General features: G+C 40.0%; 1 protein-coding gene across 1 annotated transcript; it reads right to left on the bottom strand.

Moving 5' to 3' along the window:
* Positions 1–3,043: 3,043 nt before the first annotated feature.
* Positions 3,044–8,817, bottom strand: MRPL44 (mitochondrial ribosomal protein L44). The gene is made up of 4 exons (XM_080670345.1): positions 8,528–8,817; positions 6,026–6,494; positions 4,800–4,978; positions 3,044–3,645 (listed from the first exon to the last, which is right to left on the bottom strand). The coding sequence occupies exons 1-4, from the start codon at positions 8,701–8,703 to the stop codon at positions 3,474–3,476; spliced, it is 996 nt and encodes a 331-aa protein (XP_080526471.1). The 5' UTR covers positions 8,704–8,817; the 3' UTR covers positions 3,044–3,473.
* Between the last annotated feature and the right edge of the window lie 2,528 nt (positions 8,818–11,345).

Below are 11,345 nucleotides of genomic sequence, written 5' to 3'. Positions count from 1 at the left end.
GGGGGAATTGTTTTCCTTAGTTAAAATAAAGATGCCAACAAATTATTTTTTAAATATGTTTTTATTGATTTGAGAGAGAGGGATAGAAACATCAATGATGAGAGAGAATCATTGACTGGCTGCCTCCTGCACGCCCCCTACTGGGGATTGAGCCCAAAACCCAGACACTGTCCTGACCATGACCTCCTGGTTCATGGGTTGATGTCAAGCACTGAACCACACTGGCCGGGCCCACAAAAATTATTTTGAACAGTTACCTCAGAACACTTGTACTCTAGCAAACATGCTGGTACAGTTAGTTATTAATGCCTTTTCGAGTTAGTTTTACTGGTTTTCCAGTTTTCTGATCCCATTCAGTTATATTACTTTAAATAGTTTAAAATAAGAATAGTGTAATCAGTAATCCAAAAACTGTGCACTCCATTCACTCATTCATTCAACTACCTTTGGGGTACCAAGTACCAGGGGGTACAGAGATAAGTATTTCTCTACGCAGTTTAATTTTAGAAGAGAGAGAATCTTAGCACGTCGAGGTATCTGACTGTTGCAGTGTGTTTACATGATAGGAATTAAGATCCAATGGGCATTAGTCCAAGAGTAAAGACAAAAAGACACTTGCAGGGCCAAGACTAGCTCCCTGGGCTCTTGACTTCAGCACTGCTCATTCCTGAAAAGACCAGAAGACTTCACCTTTTTATTACTGCCCAATAGAGTAGCCCTGTTATGTGACACAGGTGGGCAGCTCCCCAATAATATAAATCAGCCACATTTTACTGGGCACATTAAAATTGAGTATCTGGCCCGGCTGGTGTGGCCCAGTGGCTGATTGTCAACCCATGAACCAGGAGGTCATGGTACATTGTTACCAGGTATATTGTTAGTGTTTGCAGATTTAATTGAATATTAAATAGAAAAATAAAAGTGAATTTTTAAACTTCTTAGTGGTATACCTCCTCCATCTGAAGTTTATAATCCCAGCTACCAAAGGCAAAGAGAAGGGTGATATCCCTAGTGCTTTTCTTTGCTAGACAGGAAAACAATCCCGGGACGAAGAAGTGAGTCCTAGTGTCAGGTTGTTGGGACCCCTACAGACATCATTGTCATGTTACTCTAAGGACGGTCCCCTATCCTTGACTGTATTGGTCTTTTTAACTAAACTGTGTACTGATGGTATCCCCTGGCCCGTACTGTTTTCTGACTGTGGAGATGACAACGCTATAAGTTATGTAGAGGAAGTGTCTTCAGAAAGTCAAGCAAACCCCTCCTTCTCTGACTGGAAATATCCTTCTCTACCTGTCAGTGACCTCATTACTCATTTCTTCTGCAAAATTCATTAGATCAAATTCATCAGTTCTTTGCAATGTTAATGTACAACAGATGTGAATAATCATATAATGGAGCTCTTCCTCAACGGAAGGGGAAATAATTTAATGTTTTTAATTTTCTCAATTGATTTTCTGTCAGATATTTCTGAAAACCTCAGTCTTCTGCTGCTAGTGAGCACTGACAGGCAGTCAGGTACATGAACAAGAGCAAGCGAGTGTTAGTGAAAGCACGTAAGTTCCGACACCAACCGGCTTGCTTTTTTTCAGAAGTATATGTGCTTGTGATTATATTTTTGATTGCATGACTTTTCTCCTGGAAAAGTTCAGTTTGCAAGATGGGATTCAATTTAGCAATCACCTGGTATTCTTTAGAGAGAGCCAGGACTTTCACGTGCTCTGCTTGCCGAAGTTGGGAGCTGCAAAATGGTAGAGGGCTTTACAAACAGGGTTGGAGACAACACAGGCCAGCTGAGGGGAGAACAGAATGGGTTTAAGGTTGCAGACGTGGGCAGCATGCTGCCAGCTGGGCATCCCTCAGCTGAGGAATTTGTGAGCTGGACCCCTGATAAGAGGGATGTCCACATCTGATTTTACAAACTGTCAAGATGGACACTCTGCAGTCAGTGCATTTTCTTCCATCATAAAAAAAAAAAAAAAAAAGTAGAAAAAATATAGCAAGCATTGGGTAAAAAAAGTCTTTAAAAAGCTTTATCTATGAAAGCTCTGCCATTTTCCTTCTTTCCAGTAAATATAAGAGCTAAAACATCCAGACCTTGGCATGAATGGATCTTACATGAAATTCTCAACTTTACATCCAGAGGGAAGAGGCAAGTTAACTTCTGCACACATATTCATTAGAGCTCTAAAGGGCCTAGAAAAGTCATCACTGTAATCATATACCCTATACATACATACATAGTCTCCTGTATTGGGATAAAAGGCAGTGTCTCACATAATGGCACTTTGCATACTACTTACTGTAACTGTGAAGTGGGATTAGGGCACCATCTCGTGGCCAAATCCTATATAATAAAGAGCTAATATGCTAATTAGACCTGATGGCAGTGGGCTGGCCCGTGGCAGCAGCAGGGGCTACAAGGGCCAAGGCAGCCAGGGCTGCAAGGGCCGAGCTCCTTGCACAAATTTTGTGCATCGGCCTCTAGTATACATGTACGTGCTGAACACAATAAACAGCCCCTATTTCATTCTTGGGAGTTTGTTTTCAGTAATATAGTTAGTTCACTTTCTCATGACCACATAAATCATTTTGAGAATAATGTTCCCTATTTTATATATATACAGATAATAAGAGCACATGTACTAAAAAGAATAAGGCTTATGTAATTGAGTCTGTAGACATCAACCTTACATTTTTGGTGCCATTACATTTTGGGCTTAGGGAATGGAGTGCAAAGGGGTGAGAAAGGGTGTCAGAATTTCAAAGTAAATAACTCTAATGTCTTTCTCCTATGCCAAGTCCAAGTATCAGTACTTTTATATCCCCACCAATTTCCTATGGTCATAGCAACTATCTTCGCATTACTATACAGATTTTTAAACCTAGATAGAATCTAGAGATCATGTAAACACCTAATTGCTGTAATATGCACCCTACATTTCTAAAGGTTAAGTAATAACATTACTATTTTAGCTAAAATTATATTAAAGAGGCAAAGTTCACTCACCTGGGTATATCAAATTAAACTACAAAGAAACAATTAGAGAAAGAGTACCTTTTTTATTGGTATTACAGCAAAGTTCACATAAAACAAAGAAAAAGAAAAAAAATACATTCAAATTATACCTCAAAGCTAGAAGGGAATAAAATACACCTAATTGTACAAGTTATATACAGTAATAAAACCAAGGACCTAGAAAAAATTTATTGGGAAAACATCAAAAACGATGATGAAACAAAAATTATTAAAAAAACAAAAAACAAAAAAACCTGTGCCCTGATGAATACTTGTGTCATGGGATGTAAATACAGCATGGCCCAGGCAGTGTGGCTCGGCAGTTTACTTTTAGAAACTCGGTACAAGGAATAAAACATATTTCTTTACAATTTGAAAAATGTAAAGGTTTGGACATCTGACTCTTGTCTCAATGTTTTGCTTACAACGTTCAGGCTCCCACATCTTTGGCTGGCTAGCTGGCAGAGATGGTCTTTTCTGCTCTGAAATCCCTTTTGGGTTTGGAATAGTCCCAAGGCCGTCTGTTCTCAGTGAATCCGTAGAGTTTCCTCAGGGCCACTCTAGCAGCTTCTTCTTCTGCAACCAGGACTGTCTCCCCAGGTCCTTCTGCAAGCAACTTTTTATCACTAGAGTAAAAACAACAGCAGTCCGAAATTATCTGGTGCATCACAAAGCACAGCCCGCAGATCAGTTTTGCCTTGTAAATCTTATTTTGGCAATATCATCCACCAGAAGGAATAGAAATATTGTACCATTTTTCTTTCTACCAGCAATAGGATATGAACTGCTGATAAAGGATGTGTTCAAGGGGTGCCGATATGAGGAGCAAAGGAGTATCTTACATTTCGCTTTACACTTTAATTAAAACTAAAGGTGAAACTTTATATCACCACCCATTTTCTCCTCTGTAATGTTCTCCATTGCTTTTATAGCTAAAAAGCCCTATATCATATACAATTAGAAAAATATTTACCTAACTTCTTAGTTATCTTAATATTTACTGTAAACATTTAATACTCAAATCCACCTGAAATCAATTTGGGGCAGGTCACTGTTCCCTAAGGAAACTAAAAAGTTCTGAACATGAGTCGATTTATACATTTTGATAGACAACTAAACCTTTCTTTTTTCAGTTCTTGGCTCAGCTGAAGCTGTTACAAGTGTGGCTTACTGTTAAATCTGCAAAACTTGAATCAAAACTTATTTTTTTCTACAGAAATATTTAGATTAACATATATTCCATGAAATGTTATAGTAATAGTTGGTTATCAAAAGCTACTATTAGCATGAAAAAGGTGAAGGGATTAAGAAGTGCCAACTGGAAGTTACAAAATAGTCATGGGATGTAACTATAGCATGGGCCAGGCAGTGTGGCTCAGCAGTTGAGCATTGGCCTATGAACCAGGTCACAGCTGGGGCACATGCCTGGATTGAGGGCTCAATCCCCAGTGTGAGGCATGCAGGAGGCAGCCAATTAATGCTTCTCTCTCATCATTGATATTTCTCTCTCTCTCTCTCTCTCTCTCTCTTCTCTCTCTCTCTCCCTTCCTCTCTGAAATTAGTAAAAATATATTTAAAAAAGAGAAAGAAAATCCAGGGTGGAAAGAATGATACTATTAGAAATCCACAGATGACTTACTTTTCCCTAAGTAGTACATAATCACAGGAATGAGGTTTTAAATAATTTTTAATACAATTAGAGGTTATACTAAGGAACTATGAAAGTCATTTCTTAAGGCTTTCAATCAATGTAATAAAATTAAGATTAAATGTTACTAACCAGTATAAGCCAACAAAATACAGAGGCACAGCTGTGGTGCTTCCAGACTGCCTGGTAAGTCTCGGTTCAGGAGCTGAAATATTCCTTTTCTTCAGTTCTTCCACCAGTAGCCCCATGGGATTGATGACCTTCCAAATCTCAAAGAGTTCTTTCCCAGTCAGTTGAGTAATTAAGAAGTCCTGCATATAAAAATAGAATTTATACGTTTAAATTAGTGTAAAGAAAATAAGGACCATAATTCAAAGTACAATTTTAAAACCTGAATTAAAAACTGAATGGGAAATGAAAAAAAAAAATGTACTATTCCTTTACATTTGCATGTAGTTTTCTCATATAAATTTTATTACAAAAATCCTGTCTCATAATTTAGAAATATCAGTAAGAAAAATAGTTTTACAAAGAGTTTAATTAATGAATAAACTAGTAACTTCTGACAGAAACTCTTATAAAAAGGCACTAAAGGTCTTCTGGATAACAGCACTTCTTTGTCTAAGTTCATGATTTTAAAAAATCATTTAAATAATGATTCCAGGATTCCGGCAACTGTGAAGCTGGGAGATCACATCCAGGCTGAGGACATGGGATTTCACGGTCCTCCCAGCCCTCGAACCTCCCCTAAACGCCCTCAGTAAAATGCTTTGATTTACCTCCCTCAACATATAATTTCATGTTAACTGCCTTTTCAGTGTTTATGACATACATACTTTCAGTTTATAAAACTGAAAATAAAAATGAGAACAAATTATGATCATTCAAAGCACAAGAGAATTTTCTGGCAATAAATTATATTGTATGGAGTTATAGAAATAAACATTTTCATAATACACTGCAATTAACTTGTGTGAACAGTGCGTAACAGGAGGAATAAATGGGGGCAAGTAGGAGAAAAAAAAGAGATTCCTCAGTTCACGAAATAGAGTCAATTTTATAACAACACTTCCCCAAGCTCTAGACCTCTATTTCAGCTTCATTGATAAAAAATATTTCTAAGTTCATTCTCAGTTGGGGATTTTGAATCTTAATGTACAGAGATGCCTTATAAGACAAACATGGTTATTCACTATTTGCCATCAGTAATTCTCTCTCATCATTTATGTTTCTCTTTCTCTCCTGTCCTCTCTGAAATTAATAATATATATATATATATGACATATTTTTTATAAAAAGGTATTTTTCTTTCTGTCCACCTCAGTATGTCCCAGTATGTGCAATTAATAATGACCTACCCTGATGAAAAGTGCAGTTCTCCCAGGTCCACTGCTCTGTAGCAGGGCTCCAATTACGGCAAAGAAAGTCTGCTGTAATACAGTCGGGGGCACTGGAAACTCTGCACTCAGCGTTAACTGCTCCACAGCCAAGTTTCTAGCCACATGACACACGACTTCCTCACCAGTGAGAAAGTCAACAAGACTCTGAACGCCTTCAATGGGCAAGTCTGGGAATGCATTCTCAAGAAACTGTGTGAGGCAAGCTTTTGAAAAAGATGACCCCTGTTCAAATAGTTCTTGATTATCTTTAATATTCAGAAGAACAGCTTCTTTCTCTACTCCAAGTTTTTGGCGTTTGGCCTCCTCACTTTTAATATAGCAGCTATTAACAAATGCAGTTTTGAGAAGATCTAAGGAAAAGGTTTCCTGTAACCGATGTCCAAATGCCTGTATTTCAGCATGGTAATCCCAGTTGGGCTTCTCTGAACTGAAAATGTAAAACAGAAGACAGTAGTAACACATGGTAACAAAAAAAGAACAAATCCCTCTTCTAGGAATATATCCCAAGAAACTAGAAACACGAATCAGAAAGGATATATGCACCCCTATGTTCACAGCAGCACAATTCACCATAGCTAAGATTTGGAAACAGCCTAAATACCCATCAGCAGATGAGTGAATTAAAAAACTGTGGTACATCTACACAATGGAATACTATGCTGTGGTAAAGAAGGAGTTCTTACCATTTGCAACAGCATGGGTGTAATTGGAAAGCATTATGCTAAGTGAAATAAGCCAGTCTGAGAAAGATAAATATCACATGATCTCATTCATTTATGGAATATAATAAACATAAACTGATGAACAAAAACAGATCCAGAAACAGAAGCATCAATCAGACTGTCAAACCTCAGAGGGAAGGTAGGGGAGGGTGGGGGGTAAGGGGGGGAGATCAACCAAAGGACTTGTATGTATGCATATAAGCATAACCAATGGACACAGACAACAGGGGGGGTGAGGGCATGAGTGGGGGGGTTGGGGGGTCATGGGGGGATAAGGACACATATGTAATATCTTAATCAATAAAGAAATTTAAAAAGAAAAAGAGGACAAGATGTTGCTATCGTGCAAAAGTTTTTCATTGTGTTGCAATTTTGTTAATTATATAAAGGAAATTTTAAAAGATTTTCATTTTTTAATGCCAGATTTTGATTTCCAAAAAGTTAAAATTCAAGTCAGATGGTTACTTGTTCTTTGCTAGCTACACTGCTGGATTAATTTTCCCTTTGAGCCAATTGCTACATTAAAGTGCTCTAACCATAAAACTACACTTAATATCTGCGTGTGAAATACAAATTATAATTTTACAGATTCAAGCCATAAACAGTAAGTACACTGTATTTGTCTTACATTTTATTGATTTAAGTTTTGAAAACATCCATTTAAATTAGCAATTAAGTAATGTAGTACCATCATAAGTAGGTTAAAAGTTCATACCCAAGAATGACTAAAAGCTATTTTTTTTAAAGACAATGAACCCACAATAAAACTTTTAAATAAAAGAGGGCAGGAAAGTATAAAGATCTGGGTTGTAAATAATAAAATGTATATATAACCCTTAAGTTTCTTCCAACTATAAAAGCCTAAGATGACTAACTACATAACAAAGAAATGTGAATTAAAAATAAGTGCTATTTTTTTTGCCTATTAGAAAAAGAACTTAATATTTGTGTTCAATATACAATGAACATGTATATTCCTACTGGTAGGTACATAGACTGGATTAAGTATTTTTTTGGGGGGGGCAATATTAAAGTAGCTATCAAAATTCCATATTAAATCTTCACAGGAGTAATAGTTCAAAGCTATTCACTGTTACTTCGGTCGTAATAGCAATAACATGGAACTTAAATACACATAAATGGAGCCATAAAAGAGTGAAGTGCATCTATTTGTACTGGCACGACGACGTCAGGCACATTATTAAAGAGAAAAGGATGCAAAATCTGTGTGCAGTCGGATCTGATGTGGACCTGTAAAGATCTACGTCCCTTTCCACGGACCTTCTATTATTTAGCAAGAAACTAAAGCTAAAATGTTTCTCTTTTACGCTAGACAGTGGATTGTGGTGGAATACACTTAATTTTTTTCTTCCTCTGAATCGCAACGCCCTGGAGTGTTTTCTCCCCTCTTGTCCGCACCCACAGGCACCTCAGACATTACAAAGCAGGGGCCCCGACACCCAAGGCCACCGGAAGGTCGTCCTCCAGCCGGCTCACTTCCCACAACTCGCCGACTGGCGTCTAACGGGGAGTTCCCACGCGTCGGGCAGCCCCGCGCTGCACGCACGGCCCAAACCCACTTTCTCTGGCTCAGTCCACGCATTTCCATCGCAAACCTCCCAGGCTCGAACCAGGTGCGCATGAGCGACCACCTACCCTCCTCGCCGCGAGGCCGAAGCCCTGCGGGAGGCCCCGGGTCCTCGACCGCCACCCTGACCCTTCCCTAGGCGGCTCCTACCGGCGCACGGGCGGCGGCGGGTTCCGGAGCAGGCGCCACCGCTCCAGCTCCTTTTGGAAGCGGACGGCGGCACGGAAGGTCTTCACTCCCCGAACCGGCGGGGCGAGAGCGGGGGCGACCGAGGCCAGGAGGCAGCGAGGCCCCTGCAGCAGCAGCCTTCCCAGCCCGGAAGCCATTGCAGGGGAGAAGGCACCGGAGGGCGGAAAAAAAAAAAAAAGCGGCGGGTCAGTGTCGCGGTAACACAGTCCCCCCGGAATCCGAGCGCTGAGCCGAGCCGGGCCGGGCCGGGCCGGGCCGGGGCCAGCACGCGGTGGGAGGGGCGGCTGTGTTTTCTTCAACAAATGATTGCTGGGTGACAAAGAGGGAGGGAGGATCTGTAGACAAACAGGGTCCTAGACACAACCAAATATGGACCTAGTTAGGACCCTGGTTGGAACAAATCAACTGAAAAAAGTGAGATGTGCATTATTTGAATACTGAGAAGTTTTTTAATAATAGCAGATAATTATGGGGGGGGGGGGAAGCCCTCAATGGTAGTATTTTAGTTTTTTCTTTAAATATTTAAGTTTTACAGATTTACACTGAAATATTTACTTGTGAAAAAGAAGGTATCAGATTTTCAAAATAATCAGGGTGGCAGTAGGTGGGGTTATTCTTAAAATAAGCATGGCCCTGAGTTGCTATCAGAAATAAAGTAAAGCCCTCACCAGGTAGCTCAGTTGTTTAGAGCATCGTCCTGATACACCAAGGTCCCAGGTTTGATCCCTGGTCAACGCACATACAAGAAGCAACTAATGAATGCATAAATAAGTGGGGCAACATACGGATGTTTCTTTCTCTCTCTGCCCCCCTTCCTCTCTCTCTCAAATTAGTAAATAAAAATTTAAAAATAAATAAGGCTGTTCCTTAAAAAAATAAAGTAAAATAAAATAAAATTGATGGCAGATTAAGCCAGTCGTCTGTTCAAACCCTCCAATAGTTTTCCATCTCACTTACAGTTAAAGTCAAAGTCCTTACCATTCCCCAGGGCTCAATATGGTCTGTTTGGTGACCCTTCTGTCCTCATCTCCTTCTGCACTCCTCCCTCACTCTGCTCCAGCCGCCCTAGTTGTCTTACCAATCCTAGAAAACCCTAGGCATGCTCTCACCTCAGGGCTTGCTCTTCCCTTTCCCAGGACAGCACTTGTCCCTTATTTCCACACAGCTACTCCCTCCTCTGCTTTTTTGCTCAAATGTCACCTTCTCCATGAAGCCTTCCCTGGCAATTGTCTCAGGTTGCATTCTCTGCAAGCAGATGCTGACACAGAGGTTGGCGCACAGAGTGTTTATGAGGATCCATAGCTGTGAAGGAAGGGAGGTGTAACAGGAGTAGGCAGATAGTCAGCTGCAGTGCAGGCCTGGCAAAGCCTCATCCAACCCAGAAGAGAGTTCTGGAGCCAGTGTTGCCCATCAGAGTGCCTGGGTCTGGTTGAAATGGCCAGGCCTTTATATTCATGTCTCATTTAGTTACCGAATTCAGGCTGCCTGTGGAGGGCATGGCTGAGCCACAGTGGCTCTCTGCAGCTAAGGCAGACTCCGAAAGAGAGGAAAGCTAGAGACTACCTGCTAACCACCCTCCTTCCAAGAAGTCACACGTATGGAGTGTCTCCGGATCTACCACACTATCCTATGTAAAATTGCAACACATCCTAGAGTCCCTATCACCCTGCCAGTATTATTTTCTCCACAGCATTTGACATCTGTTAATATACTAGGTAATTTAGTTATTTTATTATCTGGTTCTTTCACTGGAATATAATTTCTAATGATAGAGCGATTTTTGTCTCACTTAAGCACAGCTGTATTTAGAGTGGTGCCAGGCTCATAGCCCACATTCAATAATAAATACATATTTGATGTTGGGGGGAAAAAAGTTGTTCATTAGCCTGTTTAGCCATTATACTGTACAAGCCTTACAAGAACCACGTCGTATTCATCTTGTCAGTGCATGGCACATAGTAGGTATACAATACATTAACATCTCTGAAATGAAGATGCCTTCCAAATAATGGCTTTTTAGAATGAATACAATGTAGTAGTATCATTTTCTGGTTTGGGGGACAATTCCTCTTCCCTGCCAGCTGCTCAATCCATTCTTGTATAAAGGACTTAACTTTTTGTGGACAAAACAAAGGGGCCACATAATAAACCTGACAAGCTCAGGGGAGGCCTGTATGTCAGGCCTTACAAACTCAGAGATCAAAAGTAACCACATAGGATCGTTGAACATAAAAATTCCTAACTAAAAGTGACTCATGGTGGGTAGTCACACAAAGGTCAATCTTTACCTTCAGTGAGCTTGTCTATTGTCTTTTTGCATCTAAATAATAGACTTTTGAAATGTCAGAGTAATCTCCCTTTCCAGATCCCACAGGGCACGAGACAACATTATCTTATTTGCCCCCCAATACCATCTCTATGTGCTGTAAATGTTAACTATGCTGTACCCACCAATGTAAAAGACGTATGTATATATCCCTCTCCGTTTTACTTTTTATCTGATCCTAGAGATTTCCCTACATTGCTTTCGTCTGCCCCCTTAATCTACCACCAATGGATTTCTTGTAACCCTCTTTACATTTCCTCCTCTTATTCTAATGTGTAAAATAAGATGCAAAACTGCCATTCTTTGGCATATTTTCTCAATCTGTTGAGATTTTGCTTTCCGGAAACTGTCCTCAGTTGGGCTTAAATAAACCCCTATAATACTTTTCTTTAGGCTGGACTTCCTTTCCTCTACCTTTTCAACCTTTACAACTTTCCCTCCTTCTGGGCGGGC

Source organism: Plecotus auritus (assembly GCF_963455305.1).
Source record: "Plecotus auritus genome assembly, chromosome: 5".
In the NCBI taxonomy this organism is placed as follows: Eukaryota; Metazoa; Chordata; class Mammalia; order Chiroptera; family Vespertilionidae; genus Plecotus; species Plecotus auritus.
This window is presented reverse-complemented; position numbering and strand designations above follow the sequence as displayed.

What these genes read in the sequence shown, in the direction of transcription:
- MRPL44 (XM_080670345.1), bottom strand. Translation starts at nt 8,703, where the DNA reads ATGGCTTCCGGGCTGGGAAGGCTGCTGCTGCAGGGGCCTCGCTGCCTC. An exon ending in CCGCCGCCGCCCGTGCGCCG is followed by an intron (nt 6,495 to 8,527) that starts GTAGGAGCCGCC and finishes TTACATTTTCAG; the next exon opens with TTCAGAGAAGCCCAACTGGG. An exon ending in GAACTGCACTTTTCATCAGG is followed by an intron (nt 4,979 to 6,025) that starts GTAGGTCATTAT and finishes TTTTATATGCAG; the next exon opens with GACTTCTTAATTACTCAACT.